The sequence below is a fragment of the Mastigoproctus giganteus genome, chromosome 8, assembly GCF_048544385.1.
Source record: "Mastigoproctus giganteus isolate SK-2022 chromosome 8, ASM4854438v1, whole genome shotgun sequence".
In the NCBI taxonomy this organism is placed as follows: domain Eukaryota; kingdom Metazoa; phylum Arthropoda; class Arachnida; order Uropygi; family Thelyphonidae; genus Mastigoproctus; species Mastigoproctus giganteus.
Window position 1 is genome coordinate 76,033,121 of NC_143582.1, and position 27,167 is coordinate 76,060,287.

The 27,167-nt window shown below is 36.3% G+C and overlaps 1 protein-coding gene across 3 annotated transcripts in view; it reads left to right on the plus strand.

The window, feature by feature from the left end:
• Window positions 1-27,167, plus strand: part of LOC150081647 (bifunctional heparan sulfate N-deacetylase/N-sulfotransferase-like) — a 160,294-nt gene that overhangs the window by 2,009 nt on the left and 131,118 nt on the right. For all 3 annotated transcript variants that reach the window (XM_090379507.1, XM_090379508.1, XM_090379509.1), the window contains exons 2-3: window positions 7,838-8,208; window positions 18,518-18,724. In XM_090379507.1, the coding sequence (XP_090235633.1) occupies window positions 8,039-8,208; window positions 18,518-18,724 (377 nt within the window). In that variant the 5' untranslated portion in view covers window positions 7,838-8,038. The remainder of the gene's footprint in view (window positions 1-7,837; window positions 8,209-18,517; window positions 18,725-27,167) is intronic.

Consider the following 27,167-nt stretch of genomic DNA (forward strand, 5'->3'; position numbering starts at 1 on the left):
TATAGTTTTAGAAAAAAATATTAACATTCTAAAATTTCCTCGCAGAGCCTTAGATAACTGTGGTGGAGCCCAAAGGCCCCGCGGGGCATAGCTTGAAAAACCTTGAACTAGACTAATAGAATAATGGCAACCTTTTGTTAAGTGTATATTTGTTAAGAATAGTGAGAAATGTCATATGAGCACTTATCAAAATTACTGAATTGAAAAATACAATTAACGAGTAAGCAGTGTGACTCACGTTCAAATCCAATTCTTGGTCTAAAAGTTTTGAAAGAATCAAAATAAAACTCGAGAAAGAACTTCTATACCAGGAACTTCTGCTGAAAGTAGTCTTAAACGCATCAAGCTAGCTGATAATTCTAGACATTTTATCATCACTTATGTAGAAAGCCAGTTTTCTTCTGGCTAGAATAAAGCAGTTTGCTTGTTTCTTATCAATGTTATTCCATTGTTTGAAAATCCAAACATTTACTCCTGCCTAAAATTTTGAATCACAGAGTATGGCAGTGGTTTTTGTTAATTTTTTGAAATTTGCTATGACACTGTAAGGTTTAATATAAAAAAACAAGCCTACAAAGTATCTTAAGATTTTTTATTAAGCATTGAAAACTTTACAGCAAAAAATATTGAAATGATTAATATTAACTATATGGATTTTTCATCAAAATGTCCTCCACAAGGTTTTATTACTGCTTCACAGATTTGGCATTCTGGAGATTAATTTTATAATAGTGTCTTAACTAACATTATTCCAAGCATTTTCAAGGTTTCTGATAAATTTTGTGAAGATGGGAACTACACAGACTTGATAGTCTAGATCAGTGATGTCCAACCTAATGCCTGTGAATAATTTTTATATGGCCCGCGAGGAAAGTGAACTAAAACATTTTAGAGAGTCACACCACTGCATGTACAGGCATGCAAGCATCAAGTTTGACTGTATCCACCTTGTACATGTAGTCCAGTGCAGTCGTATGTACTAAATACAGTTATGTACATATCCATCTTTTCATATTGTGAAATTCTACTATTTGATATAACTTGTTCATTATATTGAATTAAAAAAATCATCCTTAAAAATGTTCTGAAAGAGGAAAGCCGATTTGGAATATCATGTTTTTAATCAAAGTGGACTGAAGACTATATCTTCATTGAGCATAATGAAAAAGCAGCGTGTAAGGAGATTGTGTCAGATTTTAAAGAATATAATTTAAAATGACACTATGATTTCAAGCATAAACCTTATGATCGATATAAAGGAGTGTTATAAAAAGAAAAGTGTTTCAAGTTACAAAATAAATTAAGAAAACAACAAAACACACTAAAAACATATCAGTCTAGAAATTTATCTGCTGTAAAGTTGATAATTTTGCTTTTGAAAGTAAATCATTTAGTGATGGTGAATTTGTTAAACCTTGTTTGTTAAAAGTTGTGGAAGAATTTATCCGGAGAAATTAACAATGATACAAGACATTAGTTTGTCTCGACAAACAATTATGCAAAGAGTAGATGATTTTGGAAACATAAAACAAGTGAAATATTTTAGTGTGGCACTGGATGATAGTACTGATGCAAATGACAGCCCAACTCCTTATCTTTTATGCGGAATTAATGATAATTTTGTACAAGTTGTATAGAGTATACACGGAACAACTACAGGTAAAAATGTTTTTGAAAATTTTGCCAGTCTATTGAAAAGTTAGGATTAAATATTAAAAACCTGGTAGGAGTCAACTGATGGTGCAAAAAATATGATTGGTAAAAACATTGGGCTTATGATAGAATAACCAAGAAAATGATAGATGTCGGAGCTGAACCTCCGATTAGAATTCACTGCACTATGCATCAAGAAGCTGTCTATGGGGAAAGTATTGATCTCCAACACGTGAATGTGGTTATTTCAACTTAAAATTTTATAAGATCACGTGGCCTTAATCATCGTATGATTCAGCAGTTTCTTTCAGAAATTGAAGCTGAATATGAAGATGTAATTTTACATAGTGCAGTTTAGATGGCTTATTCGTGGATAAGTGTTATATCATTTCTGTAAACTGCATCATGAAATTGATATTTTTATGACGGAAAAAGGGAAACCAATAAAACAACTATGAAATATGGAGTGGCTGTTTGTTCTTGCAATTCTTACAGACATTTCTAGTAATTTAAATGCTCTTAATTTAAAACTACAAGGGAAGGGAAAATTGGTCTCTGATTTGTATGGTGATATCAAATCATTTCAGAATAAGTTGTTATTATTTAAATCCAAAATTGAGCAAGACAAATTTGAATTTAGTTCACTTTGAACGTTGTGCCGAGCTAAAAGAAAAACACATATTTCCAAAAAAATCGTTGCCTATCATTATTACAATTACTTTTTAACAAGTTTGAAAATCAATTTGCTGATATAAGATCCCATGAAAAAGATATAAGCTTGTTTGAGAATCCATTTACTTCAGAGGTATGGACTGCAAAAATAAACTACTTGAATTCTACAAGGCGCTCCCATCTGAAGATTTTCCACTAATAAAACAAAATGCCATGAAAATGATTACTTTGTTTGGATCAACATATGCTTGCAACCAAATTTTTGATGAATGAAATCAAATTTTTTCCTAATTCATTTCACAAATATATGTGGTCTCAATTTTAATCTCAACGATGTCCATTTCCACTTGCAGTCTGCCAAACCCCATGTACTTTTTCTGATAGAATCTCAGTTATCGGTTAATTCAACTACTGCTCATCTCAGATGCCCAAATTATTCACTGTATGATTCCTTTTGCCTCAAAGGTGATACTTGTGCATATGTCTGTTCTGATATTCCCTGTCAGAGACTTGGCAATTTGAAATCTTCTCTGGCTTAAAATCTCTCTACTTCATTGTGTCAAATTCATCTGTTATCTCTACCGTTCTCCCGACTCCACTAATCACTTGGAGCTCTTTGACTTCCTATCTTTGCAACTTGACTTTCTCCAGTCCAACTTTCCTAACAGTGAGGTAATTTTCCTTGGTGATTTTAATGTTCACAACTCCAGCTGGCTTCCATTTTCTAGTCACAACGACCCAGCTGGTCGAGATGCTGAGGCTTTTGCAATTATTAATGACCTTGCACAGATTGTTCATTTACCTACAAGAATACCGGACAATCCTAATCATACGGCCAACACCCCTGATCTTTTTCTCACAAACAACCCTTCTAAGTACACGGTCGAAATGAGAGGTCCTTTAGGCAATTCAGATCACAACTTGGTGATTGTCTCTTCTCCAATGGAGCCTTTATCTCATGGCTATTCTCACCCTCGTGTTGTTTGGCATTACAAGAATGCAAAATGGGATGACCTGCGAGATTTCTTATTTTGGAAACATAAAACAAGTGAAATATTTTAGTGTGGCACTGGTGACTGGATTTGACACAATGAGGTAGAGAGATTTTAAGCCAGAGAAGATTTCAAATTGCCAAGTCTCTGACAGGGAATATCAGCACGGACATATGCACAAGTATCACCTTTGAGGTGAAAGGAATCATACAGTGAATAATTTTCTTATTTTCCTTGGTCGGATTACTGTTTCAAAACTTCTGATGTCAACGTTTGCTCAGATCGTGTCAGTGAAATTATTCTTGCAGGAATGGAATCCTTTATCCCACACTCCAATTTAAAATCTCGTCCTTTATTTAAACCTTGGTTTTCCAATAAATGTGCTAAGGCTGTTCAACAGAAGAATGTTGCATATCGTAATTGGCTTGTTTCTAATTCTCCAGTTTCATTTTCTGCCTACACCAAAGCTCGCAACAATTGTAAAGCAGTTATTAATCGGTCCAAACTAGAGTTTGAACAGGCTAAGAGTAGAAAACTTGCTTCTTGCCCTAATGGTAGCCGAGCATTCTGGTCTCTTGCCAAAGCTATTGGCTGCAACTTTTGCCCATCTCTGCTGCCACCTCTGTCCAAACCAGATGGTTCTGTTGTCACTTCAGCCAAGGATAAAGCTGACCTGCTAGCATCCCATTTTTCTTCCAACTCATGTATTAATCATCTTGATAAAACACCTCCCACCATTCAAAACACGCTCCATTCAATGCCTCCTGTGGTCTTCCGTCAAAATGATGCTAAGAAAGCTCCAGGTCTCGATGGTATTTCTCCACTTGTTCTCAAAACCTGTGCTCCTGAACTTACTCCTATTCTTTGCCGCCTTTTTTCACTTTCTTATTCCAAAGGTGTTTTTCCTTCTGCTTGGAAATTTGCTCATATCCAGCCAGTTCCTAAAAAGGGTGACAAATCCCTCCCATCCAATTATCGTCCCATTGCAATTACTTCTACTCTTTCTAAAGTAATGGAGAAATCAATTAACTGCCAACTCTTAAACTACCTAGAAACCTTCCATCTGATCAACGATCGCCAGTATGGATTCCGTCAGTGTCGATCCACTGGTGATATTCTGGCTTATGTTACCCATTTATGGACTAATTCAATGGAAAGGTTCGGTGAAACATAAGTAGTTGCTCTTAACATCTCAAAGGCTTCCAATCGTGTTTGGCATAAAGGTCTTCTAAACAAGCCTCCATCTTATAATTTGTCAACTGTTTTTAGTAATTGGTTATCCAGTTTTCTCTCTGATCGCTCACTGGGGCGATGGTAGATGGCTCTCTGTCTTCTAACTTCTCCACTAATGCCGGTGTCCCCCAAGGTTCAGTTCTTTCCCCCCACTATTTTCCTCTTGTATATTAATGACCTTCTTCCATTGACTGGAAATCCTATCCATAGTTTTGCTGATGATAGCACATTGCATTCCACTTTCCATTTTGAGAAACCTTGCCCTGCTCAATCAGCTTCAACTTTTCGAAAATCTGCTACCAATTCCTGAAATGCCGATCTTCAGGTAATTCTCTAGTGGGGCAAAGACAACTTAGTTGATTTCAACGCTTCTAAAACTTAGTCTTGTCTTATATCTTGCAAAAAGGATTCTTCTGCTCCTATGCTTATCTTTGGTGACACTGATTTCTAGGCAAAATGATATATCTCTTTTGGGAATTACCTGACTTCTAATCTCTCTTGGCATAAGCACATTACAAATATTGCTTCTTCTTCATCTAAAAAACTTGGTTTTCTCTTTTGCTCTCAGCGTTACTTTTCTTCCAAACAGTTGCTCGTTCTGTATAAATCCCAAATCCACCCTACCATGGAATATTTTTCCCACAACTGGGGTGGTGCCCCCAAAACCTCTCTCTCAGGCTTCATGATTCCATTCAGAAGAGGGCAGTTAGGTTAATTAATGATTCATCTCTAACAGAGTCTCTCCACTCACTGTCTCATAGACTTACTATTTCTGCTGCATGCCTCTTCTACAGATATTTCCATGGGCACTGTTCTTCTGAATTGGCTTCTATAATTCCCTCTCTCTCTCTCTCTTTCAAAACAGTCCGAACACGTGCAGCCAACATCCATTTACTGTCCAACTTCAAACTCACAGAACCAACTTTTCATCTTCCTTGTTTATTCATTCAACTGCTGTTTTCTGGAACAACCTTCGTAGGTAATTCCTGAAAATTAGTCTACAGAAGTTCAAGTCCAATGCCAACAAATATCTTCTTTCGTCTCCTAAACCTTCAACCCAAGCGCGGTACTAAGTACTATAGGTTCTAATACCTCTCGTGTTTGGGGTTTACATTAAAAAAAAAAAAAAAACATACATAAAAAAAATAAATATTTGAAAAGAAACAATAACAGATGAACATCTTCATTCCATTTGAAAATTGTGTCACAAATTTTCAACCAAATTTTGAACAATTAAATAAAAATATCCGGCCTCGATCATCGCATTAAATGTTAAGTTTTGTTCAGTAAATGTTATTGTGTATTTTACTTAATAAAATTTTCGAATATTTTAAATTTTAGGTGTATCATTATATTTATTTATTCACCTTAATATTGAAAGGCAGTGATCCTTTTTATGTTGTAAATTTAAAATTTCTAAAGTGAGAATTTAAAAACAAAGTTAAGGTTTTTTAAAAGAAACAAAAGTAAATCATATTTTTATAATTTTAATAAAATATATAAAATAAATCTCTAGCAGATTTATTGCGCATGCGTTGGGATTTTGCATTTTTTATATAATTTTTCAAGAATGATCTCAGTGAAGTTTGAAAACAGTAGAATTTTTAGCAAATGTAAAATTGACATATTTTGACTTTAGTGGAGTAATCTTTAAACCAAATATATCTAAATACAAAACAAAAACTGATATTTGGGAGTTCAATATACAGTTGACATTCTATCATAGAAACAGAATTCTTTGAATATTGAAATCAGCAAACAATATGATCTGCATGTAAACTGAAAGAAACATGATCAACAAAAAAAAAAAAATAAATAATAATAAAATTTTTTAAAAAATGGTATTAATATCAAAGAGAAGAGAATAGAAGAAAGAGACCCAACTTTGGTATTACTGTGACAGTGGGATAAAACATTCATTAAATCTCAGAAAAAAAGTGTTCTATTAAAAAAGAAATTATTGCACACATCAGTGCAATAATTTTTTTTTTTTTAGTTTTTTTTTAATTAAAAAAAAAAACCTCTGCAGTAAATTCAACAGTGGTATCAGTACAGTTGAATCAAATGCTGCTGATATAACTATAAGCACTGCATACAGATTATCTCCTGAATCCTGTGCAGTATATTCTTTCCAGTATAGTTTTTTTTTACTTTAGGAATTTTTAATTGATCACAGATCAGAAAAGTCATGGTGGACATTAACTTATTTAAGATCTTAAAAGATCTTGAAAAAAGTAGCATGGAGATCATTTAAAGCTACAATTGCCATTTCCTTAGCTAAAAATTACGTCGACATTGTGTGTTGAGGGGGAGGAAATTTGTTCTCTTACCTAAACTTTTTACCATCAAAGATATGCTATCAAATGAGCATGGAGAAGGTTTTATCAAGATATAAGGTGTGACAGAGTTCTTGCTGGCATGCCTTTTACAGTTTGGTATCAGATTGCCAGAATATTATTATGTAATATGGATATGTTCCCTCCTGTCTGTAGTTGCTTGTGCTGCAGCTGTAAAACAGTCATTCCAGTTTTACATTGTAGCTATTTTACAGCTTGTGCAGCAGTCACATTCACAGTAAAAGAACATTCTTCAGTCCCATTGTAAAAATGAGTGATCGCTGGTTAGAGTAGGAAATCAATATCAAGGTTATGTATGCAAAGTTTAAGTGGTATAAAGAGGATTGGAAAGGTGTGAAAGATGATGAAAGAAGTTGTTTGCAAACTCAGTACTAGTGAAAAAGTGGAAACAGGGCTTTGGTAGTTAAGAGAGATATTTAAGCATGCAGTTTATAGCAGACAAATTAAATATGTACAGAGAAAATCTGAGTAAGGTTTTCATTCATGAATGGAAATAGCATTTACTTGATGTTTGTTTTGATTATTTTTTATGAGCTGGCCAATAGAAACAACTTTTTGAAAAACTATTGCTGGGGATGAAACATGACACTTTCAGTATGATCCAGAGATGAATATTCTTCACAAATGCTTTCAGAGGCATCTTGTGAAGAATGTTCTTTTTATGGATCATTTTATAATTTTCATTTCCCACAAATTGGTGAGTGCTATGGAATTTTTAAACTGTGTTTTCAATTCACTGCATTTGTAGTTATCAGAGCTGCATTTTTAATTGAATGCAGAGAATAAAGATTAATTTGTTGTTTAACATTATTTCTAGATATTTAAATATTTCTGCTTTTGTTGCAGTGTACATATTTAAGATATTTTCACATAACATTTTAAATGTTCATATTTATTTAAGTAAAGTAACTTATTTTCTTTTCTTTACAGTTGTTATCACTGTGAAGATGTAATTATAGATAACGAAAATGTGGATTCCAAGATGAATAGATGCATTTTACAAGAAAGCCAACTTTTGAACAGTCTCTTGGTCAACTGAGAGTACAGAGATATATGATTTGCACTTCATAAGTGCAGCTGACCTGTTTCAAACAACAGGTCAGTTCCAGGCAACAAGTTGTCTATGTTAGGATGGTAGAAGTGGTATTAAGAGAAGCCAAAGTTATTAATTATAGATGGCATCAGAAGTGTTGCCATCTTCACAATCCTAACATTAAGTGCTGGCTATCAGTAGCTCTTATTCTCTGTATCATCTCCCTGTTGTTCTTTTCTCACTATATGTCAACATTTAAACTACATAGGTAAGTTAATATACATTTAGAATTATAGACTTCCAGATACACTTAAATTTTCTGTTGTGTTTTTTAAAATTTTTTTTCCATTTTTTACCTACAAATTATGCTTTTGTTTTGTCATTTTAAATATCTGGTGACTATAATTAAAGTATTACTATTTAAAGCTGTCTAGTGTGCAAGCTAATGGACAAGGTGCAACCAAGGAGAATTACCTCAGTGTTAGGAAAGACTGCAGAAATACAAGTTTTGAATAAAGGAAGTCAGAGTTCTGAGTGATTAATGGACGTGGGGGAACGATAATAACAACAGATGAATATGAAAGAAAATACCTGTTTTCTATATTGCTTCTTAATGTTGTTTTATGTACCTTTCTCAATATTTAATATTATCATCACAGTTACACAATATGAATGTTATTAGTGTCATGTAATAATACTGAACAATATTTAAAAAAATTATTCAATTCAATACAGATATTATAGACAGTGTTTTAAATGTTGATTTCAGATGCACACCCCATTTTTTCCTGGTACCCTCAGTTTGAAAGATATTTCATATTTTAATTTTCACATACTTAGATTTGGACCGCTGATTGAAAAATTCGAAGTTTCTAGATCTTGTTGCAGTAGTCAGTTTTCATTAGTTTCTTGCCTGTTTCATCCCCACCTGCTTCCTGCATTTCAGATAGATATCTATATAAAGCAGTCCTCGCTAGGTCAATCAGCCAGAAATATAAGCATGAGTTAATATTGTTCATCACCATTATCATCAGCCATTATCAATCCACTGCAGGATGTGAAGGCCTCTCCAGATTCCATTTCCTTCTGTTTTGTGCAATGGCCATCCATTTATTGCCCAATAACTCTTGTCATCTGTCCATCTCCATCGTTGTCTTCCAGGTTTTCTTTAAGCTCCTCTTGAATACCATTCTGTTATTTCCTTAACCCATCTGTCATGATGTCTTCGAGCTGTGTCTCCTGCCCAAGTCCAGTTCAGTTCTTTAGCTTTGATAAGAATGTCCTTTATGCGAGTTTTCTGCCTAATCCTTGTGTTTCGCTTCTTATCTAACAGTCTGATTCCGAACATATTCCATTCTTCGCAGTGTAGTTTTCAGCTTCTCTTCCATTCTTCTGGTGGATGCCCAAGTTTCACTTCTATAAGTCATGGTGGGGAGTATACATTGGTTCATTATTTTAATTTCAGACAAATTGGGATTTGCTCCTCAGTGTGTGACTATATTTCCTGAATGCTATCTATCCGAGATTTATTCTTCTCTTGACATCGAGCCATTTATTATTAAAGCTAATGACTTGTCCAAGATAAGGATATGAATCCACCTTTTCAATTTCTGCTCCTTCAATGGTTATATCCCTTCCTGTGGCATACTTGTTTATCATTACTTTTGTTTTAACCATATTCATCTTTAGTCCGAAATCCTTACTGACTCTGCATAACTGATTAAAATTTTCCTCTGCTTTTTTGGGATCATGGCTTATGATCACAATGTCATCTGCAAATCATAAATGGTTTAGGTACTCTCCATTCACATTGATTCCTTTCTGCAACCAGTCCTGAAAATTTCTTCAGGGACAACAGTAAACAACTTCAGAGATATTGTGTCTCCTTATCGAACTCTTTTCTCAATTTTAAATTTGCTATTGTCTTTGTCTAGTCTAATAAACGAGGTAGCATTCTCGTATTTTCTTCAAAATCATAATGTATGGGACGTCTATGCCTTGTCTTTCCAGTGCCCAAAACATTGCCTTAATCTGTATGGAGTCAAATTCCTTTTTATAATCCACAAATGCCAGGCATAATGGTGTTTTATATTCATGTACTTTTTCAATTAGCTGTGATATTATGTGAAGGTGATCCATAGTTTAGAATCCTGTCCTAAAGCCAACTTGCTCTTTCGGTTGATTCTCATGAAGTATTCTTTCTAATCTGTTAGTAATGACCCTTGTGAACAACTTGTAAATTTGGGACAACAAGCTAATTGGTCTATAATTTCCAATTTCTGATTTATCTCCTTTCATATGCAGCAAAATTATGATTGCATTATTCCACTCCTTAGGCACCATGCCTTTCCTAATGTATTTTGTGAAGAATCTTGCCAGTTTCTGTGTCATGTCTCTTCCTCGTAATTTTAATAACTCTAAGTAACTCCATCTTCACCTGGAGCTTTTTAATTCTTCATTTTCTTCAATGCATGTTCTTCTTCATCAGGAAGAATATCAGGTATGTCGTTTGTGTTGCTAATTTGTGATCCATCTTCTCCACTGCTGGCATCGTTCCCTTGCTTCTTATATAATACTTTATAGTATCTTCTGATATATGAATTATGCCTTCTCTGCTATTTTCAAGTACACCACTATTCTTCAGATTCAGTGTCATTGTCTTTCTGTATTACTGCTCATGACTCCGATTTAAGTCCTTTGTTTTCTCTTAATGCTTGTTCTACTTTTCTTGTGTTAAATCTTCTTATGAGCTAATGGCTTTGCATAACTCAGTATACTCATTTTTGTCCTTGTCAGTGTTTATCTTGCTCTTCATTTGTCATCTTCGGTTCACCATGACAAGTGTTTCTTGACTAATTTTTTTCTTTTTTGGATTTTTTTTTTACCTATAGGTTTCTTGTCAATATCTTTGTCCTGAAAGATCTTCAGAAACTCAAACTTGTTAAGTTCCAGTACATACTGCTTTTTCTTACCTTCTATTATCTCAGAAACCTTTATATTATTTATTCGAGTCAGTTTTTTTCTTTCTTTTCTTACATCTATATCAAGTGTGCATCTTACCATTCTGTGATCACTTCCAACCTTTACATTGTTCAGGATGGTAATATCAGTCATAATATATCTTCTGTAAGTGAGGATGAAGTCAATTTCATTTGTTGTTAATCCATTTGGGCTCTTCCATGTTCACTTTCCGTTCACTCTTTTCTTGCAATTCTGCAAATTCCACAAGAGTCTTTCACCTCTTTCATTTCTTTCACTACTTCCAAAATTTCCTATAGTTTTCTTCCATTTCTGTGCTGTTTTGTCTGTTTCCAGCCTTAGCATTGAAGTCCCCCATAATGATGATGATGTAGTGAGTTTTCTGTTCATCTAGAAGTCTCAATTTCAGTGTACATTTTTTGCACCTCTTAGTAATCATGAGCAGTAGTCTTGACACCCTTGATGATGTACTTTTGAATTCCAAAATGTTGTTTTTAATATCTTTATGAACCAGAAAGCCAACTCTATCTTCACTCTTTTCACTGTTTCCATTGGTATACATCAGAGTTACGGCCCCGGGTGCCAAGCGATCTTCCCTACGAATTCTATTGCGATTATATTAGAGAGATAAGCTTTTCACTTTGAGTTCACACGTTTTTTCTTCCGTTATTCAAATATATAATAAAAGTTCTCTTTCTTAAAGTATAAGGAAGACGTTTCAGAAAGGAAAGTAACCTTTCTTAATTTTTCTGTGTACTAACCTTCTATTTTACTCGCTTGGTCACGGGCGCCTCCGTAGCCAGGTGGGAAGGAGCAGCAGTGCGTAGCACACGCTTCTTGATTAGACCGGGGTTCGAGCCCGTCACCACCAAATACGGAGGATACGGAAAGGTCAGGGAATGACCACCGCATATCCCGGAGCAATATGGCCTTAGTTGCTAATGCTCCTAAAAACCAAATAATAAATAATAAATAAATCGCTTGGTCACTTGGTGGCACTACTCCTGCCTCCCTGTGGCGGGGCTGGACCTGGGTGAAAAGACATCACCCAGGACTTAAAAGGAGTTGAAAATGGACCAAAATACTAATAACACAAGATTGGAGAAAGCTAACTCCAATAAATGTGACGACTTACAACTGAACATGTCTCAGGCTAAGAGAATGAAAATCAACAGCTCTCAGCCTACTGTCCCTTTTTTTTTTGGTGATACATTCGTTATCATCACAACCCGTTGGGAAATTATCCCCTTTCTTAGTTCAGAAGACTATAGAGTCCATGGTTGGATCACCAAAAATGATAAAACGATTACAATCAGGTGATCTCTTAGTAGAAACCTCATTATGTCATCAATCGGAAAAATTACTACAAATGAAAACTTTTGCAGGACTACCAGTTGAAATTACCCCACATAATTCCCTGAATACATCGAAAGGTGTTATTACTGAATGGGACCTTTTGACTGTTTCAGAGGAAGAACTACTGAGCGAGCTAACAGAACAACAAGTGATACATGTTAGGAGGATAATGATGAAGAAAGACGGAATTCTCATTCCAACCCGATCAGTAATTCTCACATTTAACAATCCTTCTCTTCCCCATTCAGTTAAAGCAGGATATTTAAATTGCAAAATCTGACCATATATACCAAATCCAATAAGGTGTTACAACTGTCAGCGGCGCCTCCGTAGCCAGGTGGGAAGGAGCAGCAGTGCGGAGCACACGCGTCTTGATTAGACCGGGGTTCGAGCCCGTCACCACCAAATACGGAGGATGCGGAAAGGTTAAGGAATGACCACCGCATATCCTGGAGCAATATGGCCTTAGTTGCTAATGCTCCTAAAAACCAAACAACAGCAACAACAACTGTCAGCGATATGGACACTCTCAGGCGACATGTCGCAGTGATCCCATCTGTCCACTTTGTGGATCAAAAGACCACAATCAAGCAAACTGCACATCCACTACACCACTCTGTCTCAATAACCACTCACGAAAATCATCCTGCTTTTTCAAAGACATGCGAAATGTGGGTATTGGGAAAGCAAATTCAAAAATACAAAGTAGAAAATAAAGTGTCTTATCCGGAAGCAAGAAAACAGATACTTGCAACCAAACCTTCACGTTCCTGTGCTTCAGCAGTGAAACGACAGCAAACTATAGCCACTCAAACGGAGGTAGTAATACCTCTAAATCACATTATAGACTGGAGTAAAGTAATATTGATGACAAAAACAGTTTCACAAGAAACATCCAGTGGTAAAGAGCAGGATACTTCCATGCCTGGAAAGCAGAAATCAGAAGTAAAATCTTCAAAAACAAAGCAAACATCATCTAATAAACCGTGTGAACAGAAACAAACAAACATAGACCAAATGGACACTGACGAACAGAGAGAGAACGTACTAGAACTACACCCTGCAGAAGATATTGATACACCTCGTCCTAATTTTCCAAAGAAAGATAGACTCAAATATGATAAACGGAAAAACTCAAAAGCGCAGTCAGATTCAGCAAATCGTCCCGAGACCTAAATAATGCAACATATTATTATACAGTGGAACTGTCGTGGTTTACGTGAAAAATTGGATGAAATAAAAGATATTATTCAGCAGTATAAACCGGCCTGCATTTGCCTTCAGGAGACCCATCTAACACCTCAATCTTCACCCACATTTCAAAATTATACACTTTTCCGGAGAGACAGGAATGATAACAGAACTGCCAAAGGAGGAGTGGCAATTTTGGTAAATACTCATATACCAGCTAAACAAACAACATTAAGAACCAACTTAGAAGCAGTAGCAGTAAGAATAGCCATCGGAATTTCTATCACAATCTCGTCCATTTATCTTCCACCAAATATCCTTCTCTCCAGATTGGAATTAAGTGATCTTACTATGCAGCTCCAACCTCCCTACTGCCTTATGGGAGATATGAATGCCCATCATCATTTGTGGGGATCTACTCACACAGACAATAGAGGTAACATAATCGAAACTCTCATAGATGATCAACAACTGAATTTACTGAATACCGGATCTCACACTTATATCAGTTTGTCTACAGGTATCACCTCTGCAATAGACTTAACAATATGTTCTCCATCAATTTATCCTAGTATAAAATGGTTTGTGTTGAATGATCCTTACAACAGTGATCATTTTCCGATAGTATGTTCCATACAGACACAATCAACTCTTACAGAAGGAACCAGAACAGTATGGAATTTTAAAAAAGCTAATTGGAGTAAATATATGCAATTAATCAAACTGGATAAGCAATTAATAGAAACCCTGCCAATAGATGATGCTGTCTTATATATCAACGATCAACTGCTAGAAGCTTCCAAAGCTACAATACCTCAAATAAGTAAGGCAAGGCAGGCACGGTACAACTCTTGGTGGAATGCAGAATGTGCAACAGCAAAAACAAAACAAAATCGAGCATGGAATAGATTCCGTCAATACCCAACTACCGCCAATTTAATTGCATATAAAAAAGCCAAAGCTGAAGCAAGGAGAATTCGGAAAAAAGCAAAGAAAAAGTCTTGGATCGTGTTCGTTTCTACACTTACTAGGAACTCGAATCCTGGTTTGGTGTGGAAAAAAATTCGGATTTTAAGTGGAAGATATCCAATCACACAATCTCCAATCTTCCATTGGAAAGGGCAGGACGTTTTTCAAACAGATCAGATATCAGAAACTTTGGCTGAATCTTTCGCTTCCATATCAGCAGTTACAAACTACAGCACTGACTTTCAAAAATATAAAGAGCAAGCTGAACGGAGTAAATTGAATTTCTCTATCAAGATATCTCATTCTTATAATCTACCATTTCTAAAAGAGGAATTACTTACAACCATTACAAAATTACCAAATAGCACACCAGGTCCCGATGGCATTTATTATACTATGATACAACACCTAAACTCTGCCTATCTGGAAATCCTGCTAGCTCTATATAATAGAATTTTTCTGAACAACCTGTATCCATCCATATGGCGGCATGCAATTGTCCTTGCATTTCCCAAACCCGGAAAAGATCCTTCCTATACATATAATTATCGCCCGATTTCACTGACCAGCTGCTTGGGAAAAATCCTTGAACGAATGGTGCATAATAGACTTACGTGGTTGCTGGAAAAAGAGAATGTTTTATCACCCCACCAATTTGGATTTAGGAAAAATAGATCAACACTTGACCTACATGTCAAAGTGGAAACAAATATTAGAAACTCGTTTATAAGAAAGCAGCATATGGTGATGGTAAATCTAGATCTTGAAAAAGCCTTTGACACAACATGGAGATTCGGAATTCTACGAGATCTATTTCAATTAGGATACAGAGGACAACTTCCACAATTTATAGAAAAATTTCTTGCCGACAGAACATTTCAGGTACGATATAAAGGCTGGTTATCTACAATCTATATACAACAGGAAGGGGTTCCCCAGGGCTCAGTGTTAAGTGCAACCCTGTTTGCACTGCGGGTGAACAATATCACAAAGGTTATACCCTCACCATTGGAAATATATATGTATGCAGATGATCTTTCCATTTCATTTCAATCACAAAGCATGAACACAATTGAACGACAGCTGCAATTATCCATAAACAAAATAGAAGTATGGACTCAAAATAATGAATATAGAATATCTGAGAAAAAATCAGTTGTTATACACTTCTGTAAAATGCGTGGTCTTCATCCTGAACCGGTCTTATACTTAAATAAAATTGCTCTACCTGTTGTTCAAAATTTCTCCTTTTTGGGCTTAACAATAGACAGAAAACTAAACTTTCAGGAACATATACTAAGACTTCGAACTAGTTGCCTCTTAAAACTTAACATCTTGCGCACAGTATCTTCAATGGCCTGGGGAGCCGACAGGTCCACATTATTACTATTATATAAAACTTTGATTAGATCTCGTTTAGTTTATGGATCTCCTGCTTCAGCAAGAAGGAGCATCTTACGTCGCCTAGATACCATTCATCATAATGCCCTCTGAATAGCTCTAGGAGCATTTAGAACTTCACCAATCTACAGCCTGTATGCAGATGCTTCGGAACCTCCGCTGCATCTTCGACGAGATTATCTACTGTGCATGTATGCGGCAAAAATATACGGTCAACCATCACATCCAAATTGGTCCATTATTCACAATCCACCATGGACGAGTAATTATGATTGCAAGCCAAATGAAAATAAACCAGTAGGACTGCGCCTCAGACACTTAGCTCAAGTTTATGAAATACATTTCCAGCACATTTCTTCAGTAGATATAAACTCAGAACCTCCTTGGATTCCGACTGTGCCTTTATCCATATCACATCTTACAAACAGGAATAAAAAAGAAATCTCTACAATCGTTATACAGAAGCTTCATGCACTGCACAGTTTTGAAAATAGAACCAGTCATCAGATTTACACAGATGGTTCAAAATCGAACAACTCAGTAGGTGCCGCAGTAGTTTTACCGGAATATATTATATCTGTCTCCTTGCCTCATGTTTGCAGTATTTTCACAGCAGAATTATATGCTATTAAACTAGCACTGGATGATATTACCAAGCATCAACTTCTACCTGCTCTAATCTATACTGACTCCCGTAGTGCAGTAGCAGCTTTACAGAACAGCAAATATTCCTCAAATTCCTTGATTTAGCATATCAAAAAACAACTCTAAGTTTTGCATAAAGCAAGAAAACAAGTGTCTATCTGTTGGATTCCCAGCCATGCTGGAATTCTAGGAAATAATCATGCAGACCAAGCCGCAAAAAATCCAGATCTTAATATACAAGATAACTTTCAGTTTGTACCATTTACAGATTATAGGGATGTATTTCGTACCAAATATACTTCCATCTGGAAACAACTTTGGAGGGACCAATCGTGCAATAAACTTCGCAGAATAAAAAAAGACCTATGTTTTTGGCGATCTAGTTCACGTACAAATAGACAGGAGGAAGTTATATTAACAAGACTGCGCATTGGACATACCTTCCTCACTCACAAACATTTACTTTTAAGAGAAGATCCACCGCTCTGCTCTGTCTGTCAGATACAACTTACAGTAAGGCATATCCTGATTGATTGTCCATCCTATTCATCCGTTCGAGCCACATCCTTCCAATCATTAGCAAACTTGCAAGCTCCTCTAACCCTCTCTCATGTACTTGGTGACAAGGCAAACCTAAGTGAGCTCTTTATATATATTAAACATCTAGGAATAATAAATGCACTCTGATATATCCATCCTAAATCATTAAAATGAACGTAATGACGCTGACAGACACACATTGGCCACAGTTGCCCTTGTGTCGTGAAACTTTCATACCAACAACAACAACAACATCAGAGTTACACTTGATAAACTTGTGATTAATTTCTTCTTGTTTCAGCCAATATTCCAACTCACATTTTCTAATTCCTTTTCTATCTCCAATGTCCTGTCTTCACTGATGAGCAATCTTACATTGTAAGAGGCCAAGTTCAGTTTCTGTGCATGTCAGCCTGGTGATACCCAGAGATCCTTTGGACCCTCTATTTGCACTCTTGATCCTCTCTCTGCTGTAAGATGGAGAGTGAAAGCCTCTAGAGACTGAGGGCCATTTGTTTCATTATGCTGTCATATTTAATAAAGCTCTGGAGGGGTTGGTCTTTTCCTCTTCATACTGACCTTCTTTTCCACTTCATGTGGTGTCTTGAAGAGAACCATTCTACACATTTGTTGTCACCAAAGTGACCTAACAGGACTTATGAATGAGAAGGTGTGCATGAGCAGAATTTAGGGAGATAGGCCAACCAGACTTCTCTTAAATCTTCTAAAATAGAAAGATATTGGATCCATCAGTGTTTTAGACTGTGTCTAATAATACGCAGAATGCCTGTTCCTCCTCCAAGCCCCTAGTTAACATTCTTACTTTAAGTAAACCCATGCTTTTTTATAGTTTGTGTCATTTGTAGAATGTGCTTTTAAAATGTCACATCAGTGCATTGATTCATCAGATAGCTTTTGTTATGTGTTCAGTGATTACACTATTAAATCTCTCAGTGTTTAATGTCCCTGTTAAAGAGAGCATGTGAACTGATTTTGGCTGCAAAATAGATAATCAGGACAAGAAGTGGGTTCTTCATATGTACTGCACTAATTGTGCTTTGCATCTTAGAGGCTAGTTAAAAAAAATAAATGTGAAATGCATTACCAATGAGAAGGTGTGTTTCAAAAGTCTATATTTATATTTGCTGTTTCAAAAGTCAAGCTGTATTAAAAAAAAAAATTATAAAAGAATTTTAAAAAAATTATAAAAAAACAGAGCCAACCAGTCATTCAAAGGTTGCTATTTTATGATTTTTGAATGAGAAGGTGTGCATGTTTGAATGAGAAGGTTATAAACTTATGCAAGAACCAAAACTTATAGTGTTTGTTTCCAGTTTGGAAACTATGTTGAGAGTTTTTTTTTTTTTTTTTTTTCCTATTTTAAACCTGAAATAGAGAGATCTCCAGTTGAAATTATATTAATAATACTTTTTTGATATTTTTTCTAATAACTGGCTATCATGTATGCATTTAATTTTATTTCATCTTTTTTCCAGCTTTATTCACACACCTCAGTATTCTACTTTTAAGTGCCATTCTGGAGAAGTTGTCCATCCACAGTCACTTCTGTACAAAAATGTTCCCAACTTCCATTCTACAACAGCGCAGTTGCGATTGGGTCCCAAAGTGTTGGTATTTGTTGAAACACAGTATTCACAGTTAGGAAGACAAATATGCGAAGTTCTTGAAGCTAGTAAATTTAAGTAGGTTAATATTTTTGCATGTATTTATGTTTCTTTGTTTGTTTATTTGTTCATGTGTGTGTAGAATATATAGTTTTTAAATACTGCTTAGAAAATTCAATGAAGGAAATGCCTCTGTACTGTTTCTGACTGCTGAGTTAAGATATGGTTTTAATAGGAACAATATCAACCTGTCCTGCTGATTTACCAAGAATACAACTGAAGTGATAAAAGTAGAGTCTAACTTCCACAACACATCACTCATTTGGATAGATCTGAGTTAACATCCTATTTTTCACAGGAGGAATTCTTAAAGACCTTTTCAGTGTAAATGTAGCTATCTAATCTTAAGTAGAGAGGGTAGTTTTCCTGTGAGCTTTCCCTGGTTTTTTAGGCCACACAACATGCAACCAAACCAGTGAGTACACATACTTGTGCAGACACAATACATGATAAAAACCATATGAACTGGTGCGCCATAACCAAGGTAGTCAATGTGCCTGGAAAATCCAAAATAATTAATCATCCCACAAAGCTTCCAGAAGTATTAGTTAGGGCCTAACTTGAGGATATGTGGGCTCTAGGCAAATGTTTTTATTTTTGGGGCCCTTTAAAAATGTTTTTGGATTAATAATGATAAATGGATAGATTTTGGTGCTGTTTTGTGAGGTCATGGCACCAATGGTGCATTCAGAAAGTCATCTTGTCAATAATTCTTGCTTGAAACTGCCTTTTAAATACTAATATTATACTACTATGCTCTAAAATGAGGTGGCTGTTTGTTCAATACTTATTTGATACAGATAAATACATTTCACAAAACAAATTGAACACAGAAATATTGCAAAATAAGATGCTTATTCTATTATTCCCAATGATTTGAAACGATTAATACTCTACAAAACAAAATCAAAATTAACACACAAATAAAATATAAAAATTCACTACAGAAATGACAAATACAAAAATATGGCATCTATGTAAAACAGAGGTTCCTAACCCCATTGGGGATCCCGGAAGAAGTTTGAGGGGTCACGAGAAAGTGAAAAATAAGACTTAAACATAATACTTTTTATGCTATTGCTTGACATCGTATTTACTGAAATGTCAACAGTATAATTGGCAACACTCCTTCGATACCCCTTTCTATTTCCTACAGTGTCACATTATGATTTTGGCTATGTTCATTGCCACTTACAGGCCCTAGGCACATGCCTAGGTCTAAGATGGGGCCTAGTATTAATGTAAGTTGGTAGGTTTAATACTTTGTAGTGAAAGTTTGGAGACTTTGGCATAGGTTTGGTATGTATTAATATGTATTAATGATATTGATGTAGGTATTTCAAGTTTGATATGATGCAAACATGAGCACAGTACTTAATGACAGTGGATATACTACTTCAAGAAGATCTGGATAAACTTAAGTGGGTGTGCGCTGAAAAGTGGCAACTTGAGGTTTAACATTAATAAATGCAAGGTATTGCATCTGTGTAGCCACAATCCCAGAATGATATACCTTTCTCAAGGTAGTTGATAAGGGAAAAGGCCTAGGAGTAATTGATACCTAGGGGTACAGTCTGACATGAAATTTTTTCATCAAACAGGTTTGCTACAACAGCCCATGGAGTTCTGTCAATAGTATACAAGAACTTTGCCTGTAGGAACAAAAAGGTGATTATCCCATTGTATAATGCAAATGGTTAGGCCACATATAGACTATTGCATGTAGAAAAAATTGGAAACATTTTAGGAAGGACATAGATTCACTGGAAAGGGAGCAACAAGGTTAGTTGTTGGGCAAAAAAAAAAAAAAAACCTCACTTCATTTGCTCATTTCTGCCAATAATTTGTCCAGGCCACTTACACTGCATTGAAATCTCTGAAAACTAGGCGTATGCCTAGATTTCAGAGATAACATAAATGAAGTGTAAGTGGCCTGGGCAAATTATTCGCAGAAATGAGCAAATGAAGTGGTTTTTTTTTTTTGCTAGCTGTAGGGGCTCACATCTGGTGAGTTATAGGTTTTGGTGCACCCAGGGTCCTGAGCTGGATATCATCATTCTTCTCTTTCTTGGTGATTCCTTTCTACATCTGTCTCTCTCTCTCTCTCTCTCTCTCTCTCTCTCTCTCTCTCTCTCTCTCTCTCTCTCTCTCTCTCTCTCTCAGGGTAACTTGAATTTTTTTTTGGCTGGTGCAGCATAAGCCTCAGGCTTCCTTGCACCATATGGCTAATAATATGCATTTCCTTGCCTTGCATTATGTTATGTTGGCAATACTGATATATAGACCTTGGTTTACAGCCAACTTCTATGATACATTAGCCTCATCTGTAAATAGTTTTGTTGAAGATACTGATAGCCTGTTGTAATGATTATTCATAATGCAATTTATAAATGGGGAAAGAAATCTCAGTGAAAATGGTTAGTGAACACAATGAATATGATTGTGTACATAAACAGTGTTATTAAGATTTAAAATTAATGTTTTGCATCCTATTTTAAATCTTTTTTAAATTTGTTTAAACATATTTGTGAAGAATTTTGATTAATATTTAATAATAAAATCTATTTATTTTTTGGTAGAAAGACAATACATAAAAGTAAGGATAAAGCACCTATAACACTGAAAAAATTATTAGCAGGAGAGAGGAGACAAATTTTATTTGGATGTTTTTATTTCCAATGCAATGCATTTTATTATGGCTCAGGGATGATATACACTGAGTGGACAGAAACCATGGGATACCTACCTAGTAACGTGTGGGCCTCCCTTTTGCCCGGATAAGGGCAGTCATAGGGAGGCATTCAGTCCACTAGTTCACAAAAGCGTTCCATATGTATTTCCATCCATGCTTGCTGCACCGCTGTCCATAATTCCGTCGCATTCCTGGGTGGAGGATCCAAAGCTCGAATGGACCTTTCCACAGCATCCCAAAGATGCTCCACAGGGTTCACGTCTGGTGAACGGGGAGACCATTCCACGGTGATAAAATCTGCAGAATGCTTTTCGAACCATATTCTAGTCACTGTGGCTCTGTGGGGAGGCGCATTGTCCTGTTGGAAGAGTCCATTGCCCTGTGGGTGCACAATGACCATGAAGGTATGCAGATGGTCTACAAGGATGGACACGTAACCTGGACCATTCAGAGATGCGTCTAGACATACCAGAGGTCCCAACATGTGCCATCGAACACGCCCTAGACCATTACCAACAGTTCCTTGTTGAAATAATGATAACGGGTGCATAGCAACCACCTGATATGCACCCTCCCGTTCCACTCAAAATAACTGGAAGCTGGACTTGTAGGACCAGGAGACCTGTCTCCAAAGTCCAGTGCCGACGTTCTTTCGCCCATTTGAGGTGTAGAATTCTGTGTCATGGTGTTAGCAATGGGACTCTGGTTGGTCGGTGGCTCCCATAACTTATTGCAGCTAATGATCGCCTGATGGTCTTGGTGAGACGTTTCTGGCACCTCCCTCATTGAAGTCGGTGGTGATTTGTGCCACTGTCGCTCTCTGGTTGGCTGAAACAATGCGAGGCAGATGCCGATGGCCACGTTCACTCACCACCTTTCTCCACCCACAGCGTTGTCCATGATGAGATGTTATTCAGAAATGGTGTAGTTCAATCCACTCTTGATACTATTGAACTGGGAGAGGGCAATTTCTGTACCACCTCCATGATGGTATGACCCATGTGTTGGGCACTCACTAACATTCCTCTTTCAAAGTTGGTTAACTCATGTTTATCCATACTGACATCGAGTTACCATGTACATGAATGCAGCGTGCCTATATACCTGCCAAGCGGTGGGTTCGTCCACTAGCAAGAGGGATGATAGCATCGCTTTGCCCAGGAACCAGTTATCCTATGAATTCTGTCCTTTCAGTATACACTCTCAATTTAGAAAGCAATAAACATTAATAAAAGAGCTTAAAGTTCATTAAAAACTAATATAATTAAAGATTTAGTTTTTTTTTTAAGAAAATTAATTTTTGTCAAGAAATACAAGAAAAAACACTGCCCCCTTTCCAGTCATTGAATTACTAACTGCTTCCTTCCTTTGTCAATCACAATTACAAAAAAAAAAAAAAAAAAGTACAGAAAGAATATGCCACGAATATTGAAAGTTGACATGGTAAAACCTTAAATGCAGTAAAACAAAAATGTTATTTTAAATTTACATGTTGTACTATCAAGGTGATTTGTATGCTGATACAATCTAATGGAGTGTTATTATTTCAAATATTTAATACATGCATAACAGAAGCTGTATGACTTATGAATAAATTTGGTAAATTGCGAACTTAGTTTGGCACCCAGTTGACTTTGTATTGTGAATTACTGAGACGAAGGTGTGTTTCCTTATATCATTTGAAAGTGTTGTGTGTTTCCTTATATCATTTGTGGGTTGGTCACTCACACACTAGCAAGGCTTTTGTGGATTTATTGGATGATTGTTTTCTACACCAGCATGTTCGGGAGGCAACTAGAGGGAGTAATACTCTTGATCTGATTATCAGTAGTGATTCTTCATGCATTAAGAATCTGCAGATAAAGGAACCCACTAGGTGGCAGTGATCACAGTGTGCTGAAGTGGGATTTACTCAAGGAGGTAACTATCATCAGAGGTAAAGGGAAGGGTTTTTGCTTTCGTAAAGGCGACTATGATGGTCTGAGACAGTATTTAAATTCTATACAGTGGGACTAACTGATGATGTTACCAACAGCAAATTCAAAATGGGAAGCTGTTGTTGTTGTTGTTGTTGTTGTTATTTGGTTTTTAGGAGCATTAGCAACTAAGGCCATATTGCTCCGGGATATGCGGTGGTCATTCCCTGACCTTCCCGCATCCTCCGTATTTGGTGGTGACAGGCTCGAACCCCAGTCTAATCAAGAAGCATGTGCTATGCACTGCTGCTCCTTCCCACCTGGCTACGGAGACGCCTATAAAATGGGAAGCATTCAAGGAACTAATCTTGGAAGCTACCAGGCTTTACATACCAACCAAGAAATATTGTTCAAGGTTCAGGCCTAAATGGTTGTCAGATGAACTAATGAGACATATGGCAGAGAAGAAAAATGCATGGGATACATACAAATTAATGGGTGACATGGAAGCCTATGATAGATATAAGTTGGTCTGTAACCAAGTCACAAAGGAGGTTAGGCAGGCGAAGGCAGATTACGAGATATCTTTGGCAAGGGATGCAAAGAAAAACAGCAAAGAGTTCTTTACTTATGTAAACTCAAGAAGGAAAGGGATGAATCAGATTGGTCCACTGGATGTTGATGGTTCAACAGTTGAGGATCCTGCTCAGGTGGCTAACAATCTAAAAGAGTATTTTGCATCTACATTCACACATGAGTTATTCAGGAAGGGGAATGTCGTAGGTGAAGTAAACATTGGCAGTGAGCTAGATGATTTTCTAATAACTGAGAGGAAAGTGGAGGAGAAATTGTTGAGGATAAACATAAAAAAGGCACCCGGGGTGGATGGGATCTATCCAGTTATATTAAAGGAGGCAGCAAAGGAAGTAAGCAAACCCCTAGCCATAATTATGAGAGCTTCTTTGGACTCAGGGGAGGTACCCATAAACTGGAGATGTGCAAATGTAACCCCAATTCACAAAGGAGGATCAAAAGCTGACACAAATAATTATAGACCTGTTAGTTTAACTTCGGTTCCAGGAAAATTAATGGAGGCACTGGTTAAAGAAGCACTGCAGGATCATCTAGACAAGAATTCAGTTATAGCTCAGACACAGCATGGTTTTGTTAACCCGGTCAAAGTCTGCCCTGTTTTTGTCCAATTTTTAACCCTAACTCGAAATTTGGTTCCCCCGAAGAAAACTAATAATTTTCATAATTTCTACTCAATTTTCCAAATTGAAACTCTCAATATACATAAACAGAAGTATATTCTTTGATTTCCTACCTTTAGCGCTCAGCAAAAACTATTAATTCACTCTAAAACAGCAAAAATGTATGATCACATTTCAATTTATTAAATTTTGATGTCGGCAAAACAAGATCCAAGCTTTGAAAATAAAACGCGTTACTTCATTAGTTCAAAAATTCATGCGTCAGCTCGGCGCCTCTGGCTAAAACGAATCAACGCACACACAGAGAGATAATTGACTGGTCAAGCTTATGTCATTAACGTTACCAAGGTGATCCAAGGAGAAAATGAAACTGTAAACAACTTTCGTGGAAAACAAACAGTTGAGCACCATTACTTGCGAACACTAATTTGCATGGCTCACTCACAACAGTAGCTTTATTGCTTTTCGTAATTGTTGTACGAAAGAATTGCAACGAATTGGTTTTGAAAAACTAAAATATTGCATTTCCTTTCTTCAATATGTATTATCTACTAAAAAAAATCAAGGAAATTCATCTACTGGAAGCTATACTGGAAACGGAAAGAAAAAAACTATCGTAAAACTGATCACTACAATGCGCATTTCATAAAAAAAAAAGTTCGCTTTATTGTAATTGTTTCTAGAGGACTAAATCGGAACAGCAGTTTCATGGATGTATATTTGATCTTCTTACGAAATTTCAAGAAAATATTTCTATTCATAGCTGCGTTATAAACTTCGAAAACTGATATCGAAGGAACTTCACATGCATCTCACCTGGTATACAAACGGGGAAAAAAAATGCGCAGCTAGTAACAGATTGTGAGAACAATCCATTACTCGTAGTGAGGATTGGGAAATTGTAAGTAATTGTTATTGAATACTTCAATATTTCCTTGATATGCATTTGATATCATCAAAAAATTTCCAGAGAAAAATTGAATTTTCATTATCACACAACGCCCGAAAAATTCACCATAAAATGTCACGTGTTTCAATGTTTGAATTCCATTCTGAGCTGCAAATGTAATTTCACTTCTCTTGCGCTGACAGAGTAGCCGTTCACCGAATGAAGAAAAACAGGGTTCATTTCCATGAAATTTCCAATTCCCTTCTTTCACTTGAGGGGGAAAAACTCCTTAGGGGAGGGAGTCCACCCTTTCTAGTCCAACCCTGGAGAGAGAGAGAGAGAGAGAGAGAGAGAGAGAGAGAGAGAGAGAGAGAGAGAGAGAGAGAGAGAGAGAGAGAAAGAGAAATAAAAAATACCCTTTTGGTGGGGAGAAGGCCAAGAGACTGTCAAATGTCCAGAGCGCTAACTTTCATTTATTTTATTTATTATTTATTTATTTTATTTTATTATATTATTATTATTTTTTTTTTCTTGTGTTGTTCTAGCAATCCATCCTCGATTGGGGCTTCCCTGGGCCGGGATAGTGCTTTTCCTCTTTTCTCCTTCCCTCTCTTCATCTTATACAAGTTTTTCTTTCCTCCCTGGGAAACTTTTTTTTTTTTGGCTGATGCTGCATAAGCTCATACACTTGCTTTCTTGCATCACATGTCACTACTACTACTAGTAGTTCCCCAGGGAGGAGGGCGTGCAGTTAGTAGGGGAGATCCTGCCCTCCTGCTAGGGACGAGTACCTGGAGGCAGTCGTCCAGGTGATCGCTGCTTCCAGGTAGCCAGAATGCCCAAATACAACATCACAATACAGAACACACACATAAGCTCACAAACAGTTTTTCTTTTCTGTCACTTTCTCCCTTGCGGGATGAAAAATTTTTTTCTCTCTCTCTTGCCTTCCTTTTCATCTGTCTTCATCCAACATGGGATATTCCTAAGCGGAATGATTTTTTTTTTTTCACGACACACACTGGCCTTACCCTGACAATGCGTAAAAACTGAACAGAGCAACGAGGCCGAGATGAACTTTTGTTCTAGGAGCTGCCCATACAAAACAAAAAATAAATAATAATAATAATAAAAAAAAAAAACAGCATTGCAGCTCTAAGTCAGCTTCATCCTAGGATGCCGAAACTGCAATTGTTTTAGAGAACAATATTTTGCATTTTTACTTTCTAACATTATTTTGCATTATAGCTCTGTTACAATATTTTGCTTTGTTTCTTTACATTATTGCTGTAGCAAATGATATCGGTGTGCATGACGTTTCATCACAGATGCTGGAGTTCTAATTAGTCAGTTCATCCTAGGATGCGGAATTACTAATTAGTCCGATTTTGGTCTGGTGCTCATTTGATAAAAAATCCAGAATAATTCCTCTGGAAATATTAGCTAGTGAACTGCATTATAAATTTCAAACATCGCTGTATTGCTTATCCTTTGAGTGACTGCATGTTTTCGCCTTGTACAATTGTTTTATTGTGGACACTTTCTTCCAGTCAGTAAAATCATTATTATACCTATAAAGTAATTCTTTATGTTGGGGGAAACCGTTTTTGCTCCTAATTGATGTAGCACTTTCGAATTTCACAAAGTGGATTATTTGAACACAACATACATTAGAAGGTCGGTAAAAGAGTTGATAATTGATGGGCAGTATTCCGACAAACAAATTTTCTGTTTATATTAAGTGATGACC